Source organism: Polypterus senegalus, chromosome 6 (assembly GCF_016835505.1).
Source record: "Polypterus senegalus isolate Bchr_013 chromosome 6, ASM1683550v1, whole genome shotgun sequence".
Lineage (NCBI taxonomy): Eukaryota > Metazoa > Chordata > Cladistia > Polypteriformes > Polypteridae > Polypterus > Polypterus senegalus.
This window is the reverse complement of record NC_053159.1, coordinates 137,642,410-137,666,900: the sequence shown is the minus strand read 5'-3', so window position 1 is coordinate 137,666,900 and position 24,491 is coordinate 137,642,410. Positions and strand designations below refer to the sequence as shown.

The 24,491-nt window shown below is 34.3% G+C and overlaps 1 protein-coding gene across 2 annotated transcripts in view; it reads right to left on the bottom strand.

Moving 5' to 3' along the window:
- The window catches only part of rab3gap1 (RAB3 GTPase activating protein subunit 1), an 86,779-nt gene that overhangs the window by 53,836 nt on the left and 8,452 nt on the right, over positions 1-24,491 (bottom strand). For both annotated transcript variants that reach the window (XM_039757313.1, XM_039757314.1), the window contains exons 3-10: positions 23,137-23,212; positions 18,189-18,321; positions 16,752-16,830; positions 12,440-12,559; positions 7,726-7,891; positions 2,754-2,853; positions 1,516-1,597; positions 1,231-1,299 (exon numbers count right to left, since the gene is read on the bottom strand). In XM_039757313.1, the coding sequence (XP_039613247.1) occupies positions 1,231-1,299; positions 1,516-1,597; positions 2,754-2,853; positions 7,726-7,891; positions 12,440-12,559; positions 16,752-16,830; positions 18,189-18,321; positions 23,137-23,212 (825 nt within the window). The remainder of the gene's footprint in view (positions 1-1,230; positions 1,300-1,515; positions 1,598-2,753; positions 2,854-7,725; positions 7,892-12,439; positions 12,560-16,751; positions 16,831-18,188; positions 18,322-23,136; positions 23,213-24,491) is intronic.

Here is a 24,491-nt window from a genome sequence, read left to right as displayed (position 1 = left end):
ACCCATTTATCACACTCATATTACTCAATTACAAGTTATATACAGTGGATTTGGTCGTGACCCGAAGTAATTCCCCCATAGGACTGTATGTAAATACAATTAATCCGTTCCAGACCATACGTATGTAAATATATTCTCATTCTCTCTCTCTCGTTCTTTCCTCTCTCTCTCTCTCATTCTTTCCTGTTTTCTTTTTCCCTTTAGCCGACTCGCACTTCTGTTTATGAAGAGGATGTGGTAGTTGTGGCAATCAGCAGCTCCTGGGAACAATTACAGATACGGACTGCTTCTCACCTGTGCACTTAGATGAGAAACGCCCACATCACGAACTCCTCAGGAACCACTTCGGCCACAACACCACCACACCCCCTTGCTAAGCCGCAAGTGTGGTGATCATTTATTAAAACTGGCCTTTTTGTCAGGAGCTGTGGACCCGCTATACCACAGGAGGAAACTAGGTTGAGAGGAGGTTACAGTTTTGAGGGAGAGTCCCTCTGCGTGATGCACCAAGAACAATGTACAGTACAGGGAGAAACTGAACACGTGAGCAAATCATCAGCGCGAACGAACCAGAAGGTGCAAGATGCAAAAGTTTGGCAAACTTATTGGTCATAACCCAATTTGTACGTGTTCAGAGACGTTCGTGACCCGAGGTTCCACTGTATGTATTTTGAAATATAAGACTGAATAAAATGTCTCATGACAAAATGTGATCAGAAGTATGAAAAAGCATATTTCATTTATTAGTATATTTTAGGTATATTGAGTGAGTGTGGACTGTAATTGACTGATGTTCCCTCCTAAAGCTGGCATTTACCTTGTATCTGAAGCTGCTACAATAGTCTTAAGCTGCTCATTAAACTTGCAATGAACTAAGTTACAATACTTTCAGAAATAGGGCTGAATCATTACTATAAAAGAAAATATATTTCAGTATTAAAAAAATAGCAATAATAACGATGAGACCAAATGGCCATATTCACTTTATGTAAGATAATGATTTAATTTTAGGTTACTGGTAATATTCATTCAATCAGCAAAAGACAAATTTTATATTTTACATAAAGAAGCAAAGCCCTGCGGTGGGATGGCGCACTGCCTGGGGTTTGTTCCTGCCTTGCGCCCTGTGTTGGCTGGGTTTGGCTCCAGCAGACGCCCCGTGAACCTGTATTAGGATATAGCAGGTTGGATGATGAATAGATGGATAAAGAAGCCAAGGTTACAACTTACGAATATACATCATTATCAACAACAATTCCTTCTGACAGTTGTGGCCATGTTGTAGACAAATGGAGTTCACTAGAAAAGAAATGGCATTATCAATAACAATCAGCAATATTATAATGCTGTCTTCAAAGTACAAATTACTAAAAACAATTCTGGATCTGCACGCTTGCACTACAGATGTCAGAATAGTTAAAAAATAAATAAACAAATAAATATATATATATATATATATATATATATATATATATATATATATATTATATAAGATTATATAAGTTTATATCTCACCTAATAGGATCTTCACAAGCCCCAAATGGTAACTTCCCAAATTCTACTCCTCCAACCTCTCCACTAAGAAGTGTGTCAAAATCTGTAACATAAATATTTATAAATTTTACTTGTATTACTTTGATGGGAATGTAGGTTTTTTCTTCATCTTTACCTTTAGTGAACTTTGTTAAAGAACATTAAATTTAGCTATTTGTGCTCTTGCAAAATACATTGTTTTCAATGTTTAACACATCTAGTTGATTTTTCATGCTTAAATTGGCTTTCAATTGCTTTATCAGTTTAATTACACCAATTAACAAACACGTTTGGTTAGGTAGACTTACTATTCTGGAGGGAAATTTTTAGCAGTAGAAAGGTGAAGACATTATTATGCACATACCTTGGGATTAATAAAGTATCTATCTATCTATATAAGGAAATAAACCCAGAGACAAGAAGTGACAACCCCTTTTAAATTCAGTACACACACTCACAGAATTTCTACAACAAGAATGAACACACTCTTAATTTAGAATTCACCAAGATTCCTAAAACTACTAGAATTTCAAACCTTCCTGCTCTGAATATAATCTATTGTTCTCTAAGTTTTGGGATTCTAAACCTGCAGCCTGATGACACCAAATGAACCTTAGAAAACAGGGGATGGCCACTGTCTGACAGAGTTGGCCTTCTTTCAAACTGTGATACAAGTTTTAGAGGAATTTTACTACTAATTCTGACAGTATGCAAGGTTTCAAAACAACATATAATAACGAATGCAGCAAAAGATGCAAGTGTTCTTAATGCAGATGTTTCCAAGGTAAAGTTCAATAAAATAGATATAAAAATGTGTCACTATATTTATGTCAATATAAAACAAACATCTACTGCTATATCTAGCCAATGTCTCCATGTTTGTAAAGTGCATTTAGTGAAAAAAGGAAACATCACACCATCGAACAAATTAATCAACATGTCCATGACTACCCTCGTTATCCTTAAATGACATACAATGACAATGACAAAGTCAGACACAAATTTTAAGATATGATTGAGCTTCTTGGATCTGAAGTCATTTATAAACAGAATAAGCAGAAGTAGACACAAATACCTTTACTTGAGTAATCCAGTGAATGATGTTATCAAACAAACAGCCATGAACAATCACTCTGTGTTCGGTTAAATTTGCAAAATTTATTCAATTAACATGTGAGGTGTTTCAAAGAAGGACACTGTTAATAAAAACACAAAGCTACCTGGTGGCTGCTGAGGCCAAGAATATTGTTGCCAGTCTTGCAAGATATAAGTAAATCTAATTGAAATGTTGATGGGTGGTAAATGAGTCAAAGGACAGCTCTAAAAGGAAAGAAAAGAATGTCAGTTACACAATATTCAGTATAACCTAAAAAGATTATAAACACTGGTATCATTTCATCGATAATGTCCCGTTAGAAGGCACACCTGCAAAAAAAAACAACTTAATTAACAATAAACCCATACTGCACATCAACAATTCCAAATTAGTGTAAGCTGCTTGGAGACTACTAGACCATAAAATCTTTCTTTTGTCTCAAAATATCTTCCTTTAATATAGAGAAAAGCCAAGCAAAATGACACATTTTATTGGCTAACTAAAAAGATTACAATATGCAAGCTTTCGAGGCAACTCAGGGCCTTCTTCAGGCAAGATGTAATCAAATATTTGACAGAATGTACATACTCAAAGTAGAAACAGTGGTCAGTATACATTGTCTCTTATTTCTTGGAGTAAATAATATAAACGTGGAATTACAAATATATGATGGACTTGCCAATTTAGCACACTATAAGCTTATTATGTTCCAACAGTATTAATGCATGCTCTGTTATAGCTTATCGAGGTGCTTAGGCTGTGTACAGAAGGGTAGGTGAAGCCGTGGCTGGTAACCTCTGATACACTTTTTTATCATCTAATGAACAAAATCTGCAATTCCAAAATCTGAATGATTTGCCTGATACTGTACTCTAAGTTGTGTTTGCCTCAGAATGGTATTGTGATACAAAGTGTAATTTACTCAGGTTTTAAGAAAGGCAAATGTCTAGAAAGTACAAAAAAAATCTCAAAAATATAAAAAATATTCAAAAGTCATATTCATTTAAAACATTGTCAGCATCAGATTTTGGAGAGTGAAAACACTCTTCTTGGTCAGCTGAGCAAAGGAAAGGCTGGTTTTGCTAAAATGCCGACTCTGGGTTTTGAATATGGTTGCTGTTGCTTAAACAGTCCCAAATTACTCCAGCTGCGTCATGTAAAGAGACACAATACTCAGATTTGTTACAATAAAGGCCCAGCCGTGTTGTCAGTGTAACTCCTGATTGTCACCTTGCAATGTGTCACAGAGAGACATTTGTAGTTGCAGATTTTTAGTGTTATTAACAAACTCATGTAGACATGAGACTAAATGGCACTTTGGATTTCTTAGCAAGACTACTAAACTGTCCACTGTGTTCTACTGTCTCTCTCCAAGATATAAATACTGATTTGCAAGAGGATTTAGCCAAGTACATGACTCAAGGACTATGCACAGAACTATAAGGACTACAACAAAGAAATACAAATTGTAAAGAAGATGTTTCCTTTAATTCATGAATGGAGCTTTCAATCAGTGTATCCTACTGTGAACATAGCATTTTATATTTACAAAACTTTGCTAGTGACCATTGCCAATGAAAAGCATCTTATTAGTAAAGAGACAGCGAAGGTAAGCTATGGGCTAAGACTGGTTTATGCCTCACTTCTATTTGATGTAACAAACATATCTGGAAATCTTTCCTTAGGACTTACTTATTCTTTGTAATGCAAACACACTTGGAGCAAGGCTTTCAGCGTAACTCTGCTTCCAAGAGTTAGTGAAACAGTGTCAATTAACACCTTAAAAGCTTGTCTGTTGAAAGTGGCACCATTAGGCTCCTGGAGTTTACTGAAAACTTGAAAAGGCTTCTAAAAGAAAAGGCCACCAGAACAGTAGGGCCCATTTTGATAGATTAAGTACAGCTAATTTATTATTAGTAATCAAAAGAATGATTGCTTAAGGTTGATTCATTCATTGTAGTTGTTTGGGTGAAATAGTTGATTATGTCTAACTAATGTTGCTTAGCTCTGGCTGAGTGTCTACATGCAGAATTGCTGTTCAGTAAGCCATTTCAGATTGAATATGTTTAACCATTCTACACTTGCCTCTCACCCAAATGGCATAGGGTACAGTTTCGAAGCAGCCTGAAAGGTGGAACCTGGACAAGCTGGTGAACTTGTATATCTCAACTGCCCTGGGAGTGTCTGTGCATTCCTAACAAATGGCTGGAAAAAGATGCCACGGATTGTGAGACCTGGTCAGGCCCAATCAATGTGTTGTAATTGTAACCCTAACCAGAAAAAGTGTAAGTAAAGCGATGATGATAATGAGTAACCATTAAACTTTGTTTGCCATATGCTATTATACATGTACAAGAATAGCGTAAGGACTACTTCTATGCTGAAAAAAGTAAAACGAGATTAGAGGAACAACACTTTTATGCCTTCATTAGATGCATGTATGCAAAAAAAAATAAATAAAAAAAAATAAAAACAAACTGTAGTTTAAAACAATTTTAAAATTAGAATAGGTTAGTCATATTTAATTCTTTATGTTTTTAGTTACAGTATATTTATTATGCTTGTACTTAGTGTGTTTAAATAAGCATCTTTAAAACAATGACCACAGCTATAGATAAGCTTTGCTGTGTTTATGTGTTGTTCAAGAATAGCAATATATGGATATAGAAGTCCTCTCACAAATTACAGCCCTAAGGCCTATAAAGTTCTTAATGCAGCCTTGTGCTTCAAGACTTCATTCCAGTAAGAAGAATTTAATGAATTAACCTCCGATTTATTCTCTGCAAAACAATATGAAAAAAACTATAGATAATTGCTGAAGCCATGAGATACAACTCATTAGAAATAAAGGTAATTGCAATGGAAAAAAAATATTTTAAAAATGAATGTATCAAATATACAATTATTATGCATGTAATGCTCCTCATTTACCATTAATCAAACAACCAGTTTTATTTTATTACAATTAACAGCAGTGCCAAATGTGTACAGTATTTTACTTTTACATATTATCATATCACAGACTATATACTCATAATTTACTTTTTCCAGCTTAATGATTACGAGTTTAAATTATATAAAATACTCAAGTTATATTTGGAGGTGCACAGAAAAATGAATGTGCTGGCAAATAGTTAGCTCCACACAGGCAATGATCCTGCATCAGAAGATGCTGTGTAAAATGCCTAATTTATTTCAGCAAACCAATTAAATAATATTAATCCCCAACAAACTGCAAAAAACAAAACATGTGGATAAGTAATGATTTGCTTCTTACCACATTATTACTGTAATTATACTTTAAGGGAACCATACCATGATCATATAAACCTGCCAAAGTACCAATGATCCATTGAACACTGTGTCACTAGAGGAGTTGGGACAAGGTGCCACTGGCTGGGTGGTGTGGCGGCAAAGGTACAGAATGAAAAAGAGAGTGAAAGAGTCAGGGAGATAAAAGAATGAGAGCTGTTCTTAGTATTTGTGCTACACATTGTAGTGGGCAAATAAGTAACCCATCAAACACATTTATTCAGGCATCAATATCGATGATGTCTCTAGAGAGGCAATGTTCACAGCCGTACTAAACATACATTCAGGAGTGTTCAGAGCACAAATACATCTATATTTATTTATTTAACTATGTTTGACAGGTTGGCCAGACTATTGTTTCCACCAAAGAAGGTGGCCCTTATTCAAATGTGTGCCATACTTTTCCAAAGCAGAAGCAACAAAAAAACTACAACTATAAGTAAAGGCAGAAACTGTATAATAATGACACAGAAGAATGTTATCCAATGTCATCAATTTTTGAAGCCCTAGAAAGCTTGCAGAGTGTAGGGACAACATTGGTGGTCTTGGTTGGCCCATCGAGTTTGCAATGCCATGCTTTGTTGTAGTGTTTGTTAGAAGTGCATTATTCATACCCCTGATCATTTGTTAAATTAACATTTAAATTGCTATTGCTTAATTTCATTTTACCAGTGCAGAGTAGTCTGATACATTACTCAATTTTTTTTTTTTTTGGGATGACAAAAACAGCCAGTGAATGGGATTTTCGTATGAATAAAAGCCGTGTCTCCAAGGTGAGCTGGCTAACCATCTGCTGGCAGACACCCAACCTGTTCTAGTTCTATCTGTTCTAATGTTATTTAGTGCTCTCCTCTTTATTAATCTCCCTTTTGTATATTAGATTCATTTTAATTGAGTTTTCACTCTTGATCCTACTCATTACACACTCTTAAAAAAATTGGTAAATCTAAAAATGCACAATGGTACAAATTCTACTTTTAATGGAAATATGTAGAACAGACTCAATCTACAGATTATTACATTTGATCCTGAATATTGCTTATAGTATGAGATGGCGAGGCAACAAACCCACAGTGAAAAAAATGAATGTTGCTGTATTGTTTCTATAAACTGTGCAGATAACTCAAAGCAATCGCAGCAATCTGAAAAGTGATTCTGAATTACTTGTGCAGAGAAAAAAAATTGCAGAAGCTGTTTGAAATTGCAGCACACTAACAATAAATAACTATGTTTCAGCTATGTAATGGTCATATCTACAGAAATGTATCTCACTAGATCGCTTTAACATAACACCATTTTTCATTATGTGCTTAGCCATATCCAATTTCTTTTCAAATTATACTTCTGTCACTCGTACCCACACAATGAAGTCACTCCTTTAACTGCGGTCTTCCATCTTGATAATAATTGCTTTGTCCATCATTTTCAGTGTTATGGGGAATATTACTTCCATTTCGTTTAAAGGGTCAATGTACAATGCATATTTCCACTGATGCAAAGTGCCATTTTTCAAATAAAAACAATAAAAATGTAAATCCAAGATGTTTAATATCTCAATTTTTCAACTAAGATCAAAGTAAAAAATGCATTTAGGGCATTTTTTCTTAAAAGCCCTTTACCTTGACAAATAACATTTCACTCTCAAAATAAAATTCAGTGTATTAAAAATATTTAAAAAAATAAGTTAGTAAAACGATTATCGTTTCTAAATCGTCAAATATAATAAACATTTTAATTTACACCTGTTTGAATAACATTCATAAAAAGAAAATTCCGATACTTACAATTTTTGATTTGAAAACATCCAGTAACCCTGACAAATGATTGTATTGATTTGGAACTTTGCGAAGATGGACCATTTCAAAATCAGTACGTACACCAGGACCCTGACATTCACCAACATACATGCGCCTCCACTTCTGCTGGATCTGAACGAAGAGTGGAACCTGGCTACAAAAACATTTAATCTACATTGTAAAAGGTACTCATTTTGCGTAATGACAAATAACATCAATACTGTGCAATAAAACATAACATTTTTTTCTTTACAATTTTAAGAAAATCTTAGACAGAAGTAGTATTTTCACAGAATAAATGAGTACAATAATTGCTTTTTTAATCACTTAATTCATAGCACAACAAAAATGTCACAAAGCTACATAATTGTAAAGAAATGTTCTCCAAACCTCAATATATAACTGGACCACTGAATAATTCCAGATGGCCTTTTATAAGTTATAAGGAATTATTTAAAGGTAATCAAACATAATTTATAGGTAATATTTTTGAACAGGAGTCCCTAAAAAGGCTGCTACGGTAAATTATCAGATGCTTGTTTTTTATTACTGTATTTAAAATTTTTCATTAAAACTATTAGATTTTTTGAAATTGGAAAAAAAAATCAAATACTAACTTAGAGGATCTGTGCAAAAATATTCCAAAACCTGGCAGGATCTAATCAATAAGATTTTAGAATAAGCTTTTAAAGCTCTGAGGAAGCAGATTCTCTCCCCATTTCTTTTTCTTCTCCATTTATCTTTATTCACTTATAAATTCATCTAATTACTTATTTTTACTAGGTTTAAGTTTTATTCTGTTGCCCATGCTCTCTCAGGGGTGGGGGTTGATTTGTTTTCAATCCTATTTTTGTAAAATTGATCTATTTGTAAGGAATGTTGTGCGATTTCAATAAAATCAATACAATTATAAAAAAAAAAACCCCACACATTTCATTGTAACTAATACCTCAAGTAGAGCACAAGAGCAATAGAATTATATAGTAATGTAAATACACATAAAGTAATAGTGAATTACATACTTGCATATCCTGAAGTGGATATACTCAAGAAAAATGGATGGATGGACATATGTATATTCAAAACGGTTTAAAGAATTAAGCATGCATATCATCAATGAAGTTAATGGAAATACAGTACCCAGTAATACTGGCTTTCACATATTAAATATAATTTAAAAACAACATTTTAAAACATTTATTGTATTTATTCATACACACACATTACATACATACATACATACATATATATATGTATGTAATGTGTGTGTATGAATAAATAAAATAAATTTATATATATTAATTTTTTACATTTAAGATTTTTCATTTAAAGATTTACCAATGTTGTTTCTTGTCCTAGAGTGTATATAAACACAGGGAACTTCAGTTTCTGTATTACATGTTGCCTGAAAAAGGGGCCCGAGTTGCCTAGAAAGCCTGCATATTGTAATCTTTTTAGTTAGCCAATAAAAGGTGTCATTTTGCTTGTTTTTTCTCTACAGATAAGTTTAGAAGTTTTAATTTCTACTTTATTCACCTGTCATTTTTTTTCACTTTAGTTTCGGTTTAGTTTTATGAAAATTTGACCAATTCTATTTCAGTATTAATTATTGGCAATTTACCTCAATTTATTTTTTGGGAAGGACATATTTGAGATGAACCATTCTCAGTAGCTTCTGAAATACATGTTTTTCAATAGTAGCAATAGGAACCGTATCTTTTGGTATCATGTGGTATGTTATAGCAGCTATTATTTCCTTCCATTTGGAGCTTGTCTTTTCATACGTTATGCAACAAGATAATGTTCCTGTCATCGTAGTTTGTTTTGCAGCACTGTGTTTTATTTTGAGCAGAGGCCTCGCAAAGTTTAACATATTCTTCACACTTTGTAACTTGTTTTGTTTTCAAATGATTGAATAAGTTTGACATGTTGCCAGTCTTTTTTCCTACTTCTCTCTTGCAAAGTTTGCATATCAGTCTTTTGATCTGTGTCATTCTGTCTGAAGCCAAACCATTTCCAAACAATGGACATCACATTTGCACCTTTTTTTGCCAATAAATCATCACAGACAGCATTACCCATTTCTGCCTCCATTTCAGCCATTGTTGCTGAGCAGGAGGCAGGCTTTAGTCACAATGCCCACATTTTCCATTGAGCACAGAGGGGTCCGAGTAATGTCATTTTGGCCATGTCACTAACCATGCCAGCTATACAAAGCATATATGACTGAAGAGCAGCATGCTACTCCAGTAATTGAGAATATACTGTATCTCAGTATATAAAACCAATGTATTCTACACCAATAGAAAAAAATTAGTAAGAACCCAAAATGAACTGTTAATTGTTATAATGGGACAAAATCAGGGTACCCTCAAATGCACCATTTACTCAGAACTAACAAATCCAATTTGTAATCATTTAGAAAAGTCATCATCTAGGCAGAGATTCAAACCCAGTCCATCAGATAACGGGGAAGGGAAGATGAAAATCAGGGAATTAAAATGCTCAAACATGTTGCACAAACACAAAAGTGCACAAGCAGCCAGTTATACACAACATTATATTTTTTAAGCTGCTTTATGACAATACTCGTTTAAAGTGCTACATAAAAGGACACGTTAGAACAATGTAAAGTCAAAACTAATTTCCTCACACACTCCAGATCTACAGCAGTGCTTTCCATCATGTTTCTCTGTCTAAAGTTGCCTCGCTAACTCCGACCACCACTGCTGACCATCATGGGTCTCTGTTGCCAAATCAGCACAGCAGAATTGGCATGACATTGGCACCAGTGCACTGGAAAAGGGGGAAATGAAGAACGTATGCACAAAAAACTGTTTGGTGGAACCAATTAAATTAATATATTGCAATAGTTTTATTTTCAAACGATGCATTAACAAATATTGTTCATATTGTGGCACTCAATATATTGCCCAAGCCTAAAGCTAAAGATCTTTTTAAACACAATTTGGCTGGAAAAACCACAACAAGATGTAAACAGATGGTCTACCCTCAATCTCACATCAAGCAGGGAGAATCAATACCATCAAGATGAACATCCTTCCCCAACTTCTATTTCAGAGCATCCCTACATACATGTCTCCTTACGCTTAATACCTTAAAACTCTCTTTCTACTGTCTACCTGCTACCTTTTTTTCCTATTAGGAGTTAAGATTAGTGCCAAGATTGTGCAATGACTAAATATCTCTTCCTCTTAAAAGTTTTTTTCCAGCTCTTCTCATCCTCTGTAAATCCATTTTTTAATCTATTCAGCCCTGAATTAAGCCTCTTCCAGGCCTTTAACCTTTCTGTCTACAATGTACACCTGGGGATACATTATTATCTTAGAATTCTTTTCTTAAACAAACTCTTTGTATTTTTGGTTGGTAAGTAAGTAGTACTTTGTTTGTCTTAAGAGGAAATTTAGCTTTTACAAAAGTGCAAGAAATACTGAAATATTACATCAAATAAGAAAAACGATCCCCTCAAACATACACATTAAAAACAAAAGAAGAATAAAAAAAGATCTGACTTTGCTACTGCTAAAAGAGCAGTTATATTATAAAGGCATACTACCCAACCAGCATTTCTTACACACTTCTATTGAACAATTCGCTAGATTAAAGTACTCAATTACAGTGTCACAGATAGTGTGTGTAATATCGCTTATTCAATCATTTTACTCTTCATCCTCTCCTCCCCCTCCAGAATGTTGAGAGTGTATCCCAAAACTGACCACTTCTTCTCAATTAGCTTGTTAATTCAGTGGGCCACTCTTCAAGTTATGTGACCAAGCCATCAGATAAAAATTTGATCTATACTAATAAAAGGCAAAGCCCTCACTGACTCGCTCATCACTAATTCTCCAACTTCCCGTGTAGGTAGAAGGCTGAAATTTGACAGGCTCATTCCTTACAGCTTACTTACAAAAGTTGCATATCTTAGATTCACAGGTGACGATTTCAGTTTTGGACACTTTGATGTTTATGACTGTTTAAACTCTCAAAACTGGATGTGAAGTTATCGATGAAACCGGTTGTATACTTACAACGCTTGACAGATGTCGAATGTCTCTTCAACACAAGTCCTGCAAATACTGTCGTAATTGAAACAAACCATGAAACTCAAACCAATTATGACAGCAGCAATCCAAGCTGTGAGATTTGAAACAAGATTACTGTTCACATGGCCAACAATACGTTGCATGCTCAAGAGTAAGCTCAGCGCACAGCTTGGTCATATTACAACCGGAGGGCTGAACTCACAATGTGGTATACAAAGAGATCCTTAACAAATAATTATTGGTATATTTTCCCTCAGTTTAGAAAGGTTTAATTTTCTTCTTAATAAAAATTTTAAGGCAGTACTTCGCCGCTGCGAAGCGCGAGTATTTTGCTAGTTTAACTATACAAATGATAAACTGAAACTACACCACTATAAATTTTTAACCCACTTATCAAATTCAGGGTTGTGGTTAGCCAGTGCATATTACCAGCAGCCATGGATGCAAGGCAGAAGCTCAATTTACATCTGACATGTCAATTTCAGATTATAATCTCTTTCACTCATACACGTACCCATGACTCATACTAGACCAATTTATAACTGGTCAAAGATATTAAAACTAAACACTGCAGAACATGTGACCTTAATCCATGTCATTTACAATTTCAGTTTCCATAAATTTTGAATGCTACGCACCAGCCTGTGTTCCCAAGGGAGATTGATATTGAGCTTAACAGCAGGTTGCATTTTGATTCACTAATGACAGCATCACTATTGGCACTTGGTGAAATCACAACAAATTCCCGTATCCCATACCTGGTGAGCAAGAAAACAAAAAAAGATGAAAATGAAAATCCTTTACAATTATGCATGCTAGCAGATTATTGGTTTTACAACAATAACACAGTTTTGTGTCCTTGGAATATTCTCAGTGAACAGAAGTATGTTATTTCTCCTATCAACAAAAATCAAAATTACATTTTTGCATATTTTACGGTGTACAAAAACTGAAATTTCCTGAATTAAACTACAAAGTTATGATAAAGACAGGAGATTCTGGAAACAGATGTAGCATATCAGCACATTTCATTACTTAATGAAACATGATCTAATCAATCAATGCAATTCAAAATAAAAAGAAAAATGTTACATGAGTTACACCAGAAACACAAACTGTATTTTTCATAATTCTTAAAATCATAAAAATCTAAATAAGTACAACAGAAAATGTTTTTCCTTTTTTTATTAATTCATTTTGACATTGTTATATGTCTACTTTATTATTTCACTGTTTAAAATTATAAGATTTTGTGATGCCACATTTTTACTGTAGAATTGAAAGTAGCTGTCTAAATATATCTTTTTTGAGTTAAAACATAAGAAAAATTTAGAAGAGTTTCCTCATAAAAAAAGCTCAATAGTCCTATCAATTTAATTCTGCCAAAATGACACCGAGCCTAGTTTTGAAGGCCCCTAAACTCCTATGGTCTACCACACTACTTATTTCATGTGTTAGAATGCATAATGGCTTCTGAACACGTTTCAGACCTCCCATTCTGTACTCAAATGTACTATGTGTAAAACTGTACATTTTCTTACTATTATTATTTTATTTCATCCTATTCAATTCTAAGCAGTATGTCACCCTCTACATTCTACAGACTCTTCCACATCTTCTTAGTTGTCCCTGTTACTACTGGGAGGCTATCCACTTCCTGACATGTGTAGAGCATTCGCAATTTTACTGTCTGTATTTTTTAATTCCCCTTTACCAATTTGGATCCACTTCATGTTTTTTACAACTAAAATACTGGAATAGTCTGGATCATTTTTTACTTTAATCTGCAATATTCCCTTATAACTGCCCTTTAGTTTCCCTAATTTCCTTCTTAAAGGTTGGTTTTATCCTCTTTTACGCCCTGCGATTTTCATGGGAAATATCAGTCGTATATGCATTATACAGCTGTTTTTTTTTCCTTTGTAGATTTTTCAATTCCTTATTAACCCAAATATGTTCTTTTTTAATGTTCCACTGCTCCTTGACTGTTTCTACACTTAAAACCTTATCCAAGTTTATCGCTTTTAGACTTTGCTGCATCTGTTCAAAATTTGTCCTACCAAAGTTAAACTTAACAGTTTTAGTCTTAACATCCATGCTCCCCAATACCACTGAGAACTGTATTTTATTAAGGTTATTTCACCCTTCTGGTGCAACCAACTATACACCCTGAATTCTACCCTGGTTATTAAAAAATATTACAAAATACTAAATCTAGAAAGGCTTTCCCCGCATTGGTGCTTTAACATACAGTGTTAAAAAACAGTCACTAATTACATCTCAAAACTCCACCATGTGGAACATTAGCCAGCTAATATTTGGGTAGATAAAGCACTCCATGACCATAATATCTCCTTATAAACCTGCCTTGTTAATATTATTAAAAGTAGGTCACTGAACTGTCTACATTGGGGGCTTTCCAGGCGAATCCAACCATTCTCACTAAAATGTGGCTCACCATCCAACTGAAAAAGACTTGCATTTAAATTTTGTTTTACATAAATTTCAACATCACCTCCTTTTCTTTTATGCCTGTCTTTCTTTCCTAAAAGAAATGTGTAACTACCTGTGTTATACTCATCCTTAGTCAGGTTTCTGTTACAGATACAATATCATTATGCTCAGCAACACACAACTCTAACTCACTTGTTTTATTATTGGTACTTCATTAATCATTAAGGTAAGCTATTTTTAAAGTGTTGCCTATTATATTTTTGCACTTAAAATTTAGGCTAGAATTTATGTCACTATACATATTTCTTTTTGTATTATTGTTTGGCCCATGTACACTTCTAACCTTGGCCTGTTCAAAACTCCCTGCCCTCCCATTCCCTACGTGCTCATATACCTCCCCAACACATTTGTGGCCCCCTAGATCAAATGCAACCCATCATGGTGGAACAGTCCCAATGCTCAATAAACCTATACTCATCTATCCTACACCAGGATTAAGCCTTCTAATCTCTTCAGTCTTACCTGGACTGGCATGTAGCACAGGTAGAACTTTGAAGAAGTCCACCTTGTCAGTCCTGCTCCTCAGTCTGGCACTTAACTCTTTAAATTTGGATTGCGAAACGGACAGCCTGGCCTTATGCATATCGTGTTACAACATGGGTAATAACAAGTGGATCCACAACCTCTCCGGGCAAGAGCCTATCCACCCTTCCGGGTAGATCTTCCATCTGTGCACCAAGAATGCAACACTCTGTGCGAGACTCTGTGCTAAATTCCCCCACTACTACAACCTCTCTCTTTCTGGGAATTGGTTTTCAAATGGCCCATTGAAATGGGGCTAATCATTTCTGCCTACCACCTCAAAATTTTCAGTCTCCATGCAGAAAATGTTTGGCACTTCCAGTTCTGGGATTGATGCCCCTGGACAATGTGCAGTCTTTTCCTTGTGCCTATGTCTAACATTGACCAATCTACCTGTCTGGTCAGGAGTCCCCTCCCATGCCACCTTTTGGGTGCATACCATCTCCACAAAGGACACATGGAACAGGTCCACCAATTATCTACTACAATGCAGGCTAGCCAACTCCTCCTCTACTATAGCAATTCTGCGCTTGAGGTCAATCAGCTGGTATCTCCTGCAGACATATTCTTCAAGGAGGACTAACCAACTCCAAGCCACCCTCCAAAAAGCCTAACATCCAACAGGACTTAAATCATACTGGCCTTATTTAATTTTTTTTAAATTAAATTTAAATGATTACATTTAAATTATTAAAATTAATATCCGATTAAACAACTACTGCAATTATTTAACACCTTTTGGCCCCTTAAGCTCCTGTAATACTCTGCCCCCTTGATGGCCTACTGCGCGTCTTCCTGTGATGTTATTAAACTTTAACTTTCCCTGTCTGTTTTCCTAACTTTGATTCCCTTATTACTTCCTTACTTTCAATTTCTTTGCCTACACAGTTTGTGCTTCTTCCTATTAATTAACACTTATGCTGTTGCTCACTTAATAGTGCTAGCTTTCCCAAGCTCTAAGAACCGTTCAATCAAGTAAAACATTTTACACACTACTACTTTCTTACTAAGAGAACTAATTTACTGAATACTTTCCACTGCTGGTTTTTGTCTGTCTCTACTTCTGCTTGCCCCTAATCAACACTCTCTCCTAGATGTCTGTCTGCGTACTTTGTACCCCTGTCCAATATTAGTTTCAAGTCAACCACCTATTTATACTTAAAATAGATGCATTCTTCCTTACAGACGCATATGCTTTCACTCTCTAATAGTGCAAACACTTTACAGGAAGTAAAGTGCTTTATCCAAATATTCTTTATATGCTTTAACTTCATCCACTTAGGAGCTGCTGTTGCTTTTATCTCTTTGCTTTTTTGACACCAGTTATTTACTTATGGACCGGCCGGTTTCTGCAACTGTTTTCTGCATAGCAACTCATCCAAAAGATGATACTTTTGAAAACATGTAACTTTACCAAACACTCAGCGGCATTTGCTCCTGTATAGGAGAATGAAACAAAAGGAAAAAGGCTAAAAAATTCTACATGGCTCCTTAGCGGCAACCAAAAAACAAAGTTATTAGGAGAAAAAATAGTATTTTAATTAACTCTCACACAGCAGTAGCAAAATACTCTGCACTCCTTTCACTTCCACTTGCAAGGATGATGTCAGTAAGTCAGTATGACAGTGTCAGTCTCCAATGTTACATAGGATATTGACTTACAAAATATGTTCTTGATTCAAAATAATTTATACTGTAAAAGCAATGTCCATTTATTGGTATAAGGTCATGAGATGAGTTTTTTTGTCTTTAGTTAAAATTGCCTTGATGAATTGACTGATTGTAATGTACCACAGATTTTCACTTGTTTATTAATATTGTTACATTAAATCAGATATGAACACAACTAGTTGGGAAGCAATTAAATAAAACTTGGCTACAGATTGCAAAGAAAATCATTTAGTTTTTACATACCATCGAACTAGACAGTGAGCTCTGGGAGGAAAATCATTATTCATGCACAGCAAGTCTTGCATAGCTGACGGGAATGCATCTATAAAAAAAGAATAACATGATAGTATTTGTGTCCAAAAATGTATTTTAAATACAGGTGCTTATGAAAACACCAAACTATATTGGTGTATGTAAATAAGCCCAATGTACATTTGTCAACTTGCACTGGAAACTGAGACTGCACAACATAGTTTTTTTCTTAGCTAAGTAAAGGAACTGTACTAAAACCCATTTATTGTTTCAAACACTACACAAAGTGTTTTATTAATATTTGCTTTCAGAACTACATTGAGCACAATAGCATTCAGTCAACTGAAAGCATCCGGTACACCCAGGCTTGTCTGCATTTTCCAGAAATGTGAGGCTTAAATGTGATTTTAAGCAGGTTGGGTAAGCATTTTAACTCCACAAAGCAGTAAGAATGGACAGCACCACAACGAGGCAGAGTTTTTTTCCAATTTGTAATATTGTTTTTCTTTTTTAGTAAATGCTTTCTTAAAATGGTTTGTGTTTAAGAGGTGGTATGTTTCATCCATCATACCAGATTCACTGTACAGCTACAGCTGGTAGTGTATTCAGTGGACAGTTCAAACACCATGGAGCTGCCTTTAGATTTCAACCCCACGCTCACTAAGAGCTTTCAATCTACTCCTGCAAGAATAAAATCAATCACCTTATTCCACAGCATACTTTTTACTATGATGAAGATTAATCACAAAAATCTTAACATTTACAGTTATTTCTCCTATTAACACAAAGGATCATATTCGGTGTTCTAACAGTAGACCCTTTCTAGTCAGAAGTGATTAAAGAGATCCTACAGATAGTTATATTCAAGCCACTGCTTCACAACATCTACAAGACAGGTAGAAAGGAGACCCTTGGAATTTTGGAGCAAAAACGAACATGCGGCGATATCTGTAGGATGACTTTTCAAAACTCTCAGGATCTTTCACTGGTAATAGATTAATTTCTACACTTTTATATTCCCCAGCAGGCTAAAGCCAGTTTAAAGTGGTCAAATACCTTTATCTCTAGAATCAACACTTTAAATTTAATCAAGTTTTACATTTATTTATATATATTTATTTTTTTATAGATAGATAGATAGATAGATAGATAGATAGATAGATAGATAGATAGATAGATAGATAGATAGATAGATAGATAGATAGATAGATAGATAGATAGAGATAGGGAGAGAGAGAGAGAGATGATAGGTTCTTTTTTTATCCCTATGCCATTAAACATAAAGTTTTACCTTTGCATGCCTTATTTAATTAAGAGATAGAGAGAGAGAGAGGTTAGGAGCGCGCACTGATACAACACATTGCCGCACTCACCACACGACAAACCAATTCAGGATCCAGATTAGCAATGCAAAGATTCAACTTTTACCTTCTTCGACATCCTCATTCTCATGTTTTTCAGAAAGTTCTTGTTTTAGATAATGATGGGTTATGGAAAATTTAAAGTCAGCAAAAGAAATTTCTACAGTCTTTTCTTCCCATGTACCACTTGTATATTCCCCCTAGAAAAAAATAAATTCAGTTCAACTTAATTTATATTAAATATTTATTGAAAGTAGGAATCTTTTGGCTGAAAAGTATTATTAAAAAGAAGCATCTTTTCAGAGTTTATATTGTAAACAACTTTATTTAATTTTCAGAATTATTTGACTACATTTTATTATTTGGGCAACACACATTACTTTTTACCTTTTGATATATTTATTTGAAGGATATGTAGAAATGCAACACTAGGAGGGGAACAAAAAAGTGCAATGTCCAAGAAAAAGAAACAAATCTTGTAAAATGGTTATTCAGATTACTATTTTTCCACCTCCATATGTTATAAAATGTCTTTTAATCACTGAAAAATGGATGGTGGTGTAGGATTCCTCCAGCTGAACATGCTTGTTCCTTTTGGAATAATTCCATAAAAGGCAATTAATGGACATGGGTTTTATTAACCTCCTTAGCATTAGACCAGAGTGTCAGTGGGGCTGTGAAAACGGTGTTAAAACCGTTAGCCCCGAGTGTTACTCGGGCAGCTATATACATGTGTCTCACATAGGCATGTGACCCGAGGATTACTCAGGCTTTAATAGTGCTAACTGTGTATAAATGTGTCTTATGCAAGTGTCAGGCCCAAGCGTTACCCAGGCAATGGTGTAGACGCGTCTTCTCCTAGTATTATAATGGCGCCTCGTAAGAAATGTTTTTCAGCAGCCCACCCTGTACTTATTTTTACAATTTTCCTGAATCACTGCAGGCTTTTCTGTGTGTGTGTGTGTGTGGTAACTCATAAATAGAAGCAGTTACAGTAGAAATAAAGTAATTTAAAATATACAAAGAATTTTCCTTCAATACATGCAGTGCAGAGATTTTAACCTGTTTTATTACTGTCGATTGACAAATTTAGTGTTTGAAAAAAGCTTGAATAACATATACTTTTAGTCAAATATATTCCTGCCTAAACAGAATGGATATCACGTACACATAACTTAAAAGCAAATGAATAACAGCTTGCACCACAAATGTTTAATGTATTTTTCTGCCTTAATTGAGCATTCAACTATTTGGTTTAGCTCCCCGACGAATTATTAAGTACTTGCGACTTTAAATTAGTTGAAAACATTCTATTCCAATACTTTTGCTAACTTGAAAAACTGGGTGGTTTGACATAAAATGTGCTATGTTCTTTAACATATCTAGATGTAAATACTAGAGAATATAAGCTGAAACTCTGATCTCACTTATCATATTCATCTTTTGATCTCACACACAAATGTCTTCAGTACACAGAAAAACAATTTCATTGGCCTTGCTGTTCCAATACTTTTGGAGGGGACTGTAGTTATAAACGGGTAGGTAAAAGAATGAATGAATTCTGAACATGTTTTAAAATGACAACAAAATGACATTCCATTAAAATACACAGGTAATTAAAGTTTAAAATTTGAAATAAAAAACACAATATAATAACTGAATCATTTATTATTCTGTAGCCAAGAACACATATGTGTCTGTTAATATCTTGTAGTCTCATTCAACAAATGGGAAGTATGGTTCAAATGATTCGTTATAAACAAACAGCACCAAAATCCAAAGTTGCCAGCAGTCTTCACTTGAACAAAAGCGTTAAAGCAAGGTCATTAAATGTGGTTTGAATGTATGTTTAACATTTTTTAAACTTACATCATAAGCACAGAATTCAACAGAAACAGTTTTTTTGTTTCAATACATTTCACCTCCAAACTTTTGTCACACGTTGGTTAGCTAGTAACTTTAAAGCTGTTCACGTAATAGTCCATATCATAGCAGATCTTGAGACAGAGCATTTCTGTTGCAGTAGGATACTTACTGAGCTTTCTGAGCTCAGCTGACAAAAGTTCCAAATGTATTATGGTTCTGGTTGATGTTCCATCAGAGTATGATGTGGTTTCTGATTCAGCAGATTCAAGTCTGGCAGGTATATGAAGCATGCACTTTGATGATTCCCTTCTTCTGTAATTTTCCTGTTGAAAACTACTTGTTCTCAAATATATCTTTACTAATTTATCATATTTTATTTGAAAAGAATAAGCCAAGCTTCTTAATTTAGCACTCTCATTTAGAACAAGTGCTCATATTTTATATGCATCTCTCCTTTCACATATCCCCAATGACTTTCTTGGACAGAAATGGGATCATGTCTCTAAGCTTCTTTAAATGATTTCCTTGCACATGACTCCCTCCTCACAATGTTACACTTAAGCTGAGGGGTTGCTTGATGTTTTTTTTTTTATGGCAAACATTCAAAAGAAACGACAATCTAAACTTAAAGCACTATTTTTCTAGTGGGAAGGCTGAATAAGAATCAATTTCCAGGGTGAACATGATTGCATTTTTCTAGCCTCCAACTGCTTAAGTGGTATGTGGATTAAAAAAATGTATTAGTTCAGCATGAAATCACTGCAGGCTGTTCTATAAAATCTGAAAAGGCTAGACCAGGTCAAAATGTTGACATGAAATATTTAAAAACAATACTATATTATTTTAAATGGCATGTCTCTCACACTCAAAAAACTTAACAAAATCAATGTTCATTACAATTGTTTTTTTTTTTACAATTAGAGCACAGGAAAGGTAAATGACTTGCTCATGTTAAACAGTCAGAGGTGAGAAGTGAATCTGAATCCTTGCACAGGGATGGGCAAATTGTACATGCATATGGTAAGTCTGCTGGCCCACCTTTGTATATGTGTGTGAGGGGGTACCTGCAACTTTTTGCATCAGTGTTTCATTGTATTTTTTTTTTTGTACGCAATTATACAATACTCTTCTACAACAATATAAAGTCAATCACCATTTTGGAATAGAATATTTAAAAAATTGATGATTTTTAAAGGATTATGCTATGTTGATGCATGTTTTTTTCCAACATACACAAAAATACATTATCAAAAATGCGCTAAAATATAGCATAAGTGCAGTATATCAATTACAATGTCATACACCTTTAGTTGACCACAGCCAATGATCAATGTGTACAGCAGTATTTAATCTTGTCATGTTTGGACCTTCAAGAGTTTCTCATGTTAGTAAAGATGAGGTTTAGGAATGAAAAAGCATGTTCACAATCTACCGTGTTTTAGCCAATAATAAGGAGCCAATAATATAAAAGCACAAGGTGTTAGGAGCCATATCGGTTAATGGTGAGCATCTTATTTTTTATGACTTTCTGTTGTACTATTTCTGTGACTTCATAAGGCAAAATAAGTAATTTTGAAAGGTTAAATATCAAACTCGTAAAACAGAAATGTGGAAAATCTTTGACAAGAGCACTACTGGAACATTCAAGGTATGACATGAGATCAACAAGCTGCTGAATATTTCACGCCATTTTCTCAGTGGTAGCAAGCCCTATCAGTGAAAATGAGTTACCTGCTGCCTCAGTTCACATTTTTATTTCCACATTGTTGTTTTCATGAAATTACTTGACACTACATTGTCATTTCCAAGATCTTGCAGACTTACTAGCATAATAAAAATATTTTACTGTGCTGTCTCACCTTTTCAATTTTACATTTAGTTATGTCTGAAAACAAGGGGTCTCTTTTATGTGTGGTTTCTTGATGTTCTCTGCATACAGCACAATACTGCACTAGTTTGCAGAATCTCCTCTGTGTTTAATCAGTTGAAAAAGTTCTTCCAGTATTTGAAAAGTTATTTTACATTTATTGTTGTCATAATGCTGATTGTAATTATGATTCCTTTCCCTTGTAACTGGTGCTGAAGTAGCAGTGGAATGGCTCATCTTGTGTATTGCTAATAACAAAGTACACATCAATTATAGACTATGACAGGTTATGACTAACTTTTAGTATTCTTGCACTCGCTGTCCCAGTTGCTTTACAGCTAATGCTATTGTTTCTCTTTCTTGCTTTACAAACTTCACTGTATTGCTCACTAGTGGGTGGGTGCATGGTAAGCCTGGTTAAGACTGAGCATCATGGTAAAAATTACATCAAAAAAACGGCAAAATAAACTGGGTTTTGCGCCACACACCGCACACGGTGATGAATTTCAAGGACAGGTTGGCTACATTGGTGTTAGAATGATGAAGAGAGGACCGATTATCTGAACAGATTATCAAAGCACATGGAAGACATGCAGAAATATTTGTAGTGCATCTGTTCACCATGTATGTGGCCCACGTATAAGAATATTATACTCACCTTCTCTTCCCTTTTTGATTAATGGGATAATAACGCCACCTTCCAATTTTTTTTCCCCTCTTAAAGCCAGCAATAACCAGCATAGCTCTTTATTTCATCAGACAAGTCTCACTTCTGCTGTGAAATTGTTAGGTATGTGACACTGATCAAGCACAGTTACTAATAGTAGGAAAATATCAACTTATCAATCAAACTCTCTGTCACAAGTATAAATCCATTTTGTTCACTGTCAGCGACATGTGCTTTGCACTGGAGTCTGTGCTTAGGATTCATGCTGCCAGTATAAACAAGCAACTCTGGACCTCTATAAGCAGCGGTCTCTAAAAGTGCTACTGAAGATTGTACTTGAAGAATTGGGTCTTTTGTTTTTAATAATTTGTTCTGATTAGGAAAATATTACTTGGGCCAGTGATCCAAAACATCTGGTAGTCCATTTGGCTTTGCGAGTCTGTAGTTCAGTGTTCCAGAATTAAAAACTGGTAGCCCCAGGCAGCCAGAGTACTGATTTGTGCACTTCTGTTGTGGTTTAATACATTTGACCTAAACCTTCAGAAATAATACAATATAATCAAAAGTTAAAAATAATGATTTACAACTGTTACACATTATTATGCAACTACAAACCTTTTCTATTTTCTTATTTACAGTAGTCCCAATTAATTTCCATTCATTAAGAACTTCTTCCACTCTTGAAATAAACCTGAAGATAAAAAGAAAACAACACATTTATACAAAACTTGAATATTATCTTATACAAAATTGTGTCTTCAAAATACAAAAGTAACTTTTTCTTACAGATTTTACATTCTCTACTACTCTAAGCAACTCCTCTCAGTCCAAGGCACTGTCTATTACAAAGTATAAAAATGTGTAACCTCAGTTTTCACATAGAATTGAGAGAAACTTATGATATAACAAATCTCAATGATAGCCACTGATGTACAATGGTAAAAATTAATGGGAAAAACAAAAACAAAAAATCTTGTGTTACATAATCCACATGCCTTTTATCCAGTTGCTTGCTAAAAACATGCAAACCTAATGCTTTTTTTAGGTAAAGTACACTTATTTCATTTTTTTAATGAATTATCATCACACAAACAGTAAACCCAAAGCCTAATTGAAATGACTTTTTGAACTGAAGACAGGACTCTTGACCAACAAATGACTGAAATAGGTGGATCTTCAGGTCAAGAAAATGCCATTAAACTTTATTATTTACTATTTATGTGTGTGCTGACAATTCAGGAAATAACTATTTAACAATGTTTAATCAAAAACAGTATTTGCTTTGCATTTTTTGAGCAAATGACTTGATAAAAAGACATGTGGATTATAGAATTCAAGTAAAGTGATTTTTTTTCCCTCATGAACGTTTTTCACATTGTTTGCTGTTGTACAGCACTGGCCACTGGTAAGATCTGTTATATCATAACCTTCTTTCTCTCCATTCTGCATTAGGAGAGTTTAAAACCTTTTCTCGGACACCACTACAAATATATATGGGGTAGGTGACATATTCAAAAATATAATTTTTGATTTCACCTAGATGAAAAAATCTAACTTTTTAAGAGCCATAATCAGAGAAGTTCTCCAAAAGAAACAGCTATTCAGATCACCTATACTCAATATTGAAAAATGAAGGTAAGCTATTCATGCTTGAACTTGGCACTTCTCTTGGTTTTATGCGCATTGCTAAAAAAATATGAAAACCACAAACTGAAGTCAGATATTCTTCAATAACATCTTCCGACAATGGCAAAATCATAATCTCAAATAAAAATAACCATACAGGAAAATATGTTTAATTATTAAATATGGTATACATGCTATTAATACTGGTTACTTTTGACATTTATGGTGCCAGTATTGTGAATGTAAGAAGAACCTAAAAGAGTAACTAGATATGTTTACTAGATATATTGTAATAGCGTTAATGATTTTTTGAAATTAATAAGCCGAATATTAAGAAAAGGTAA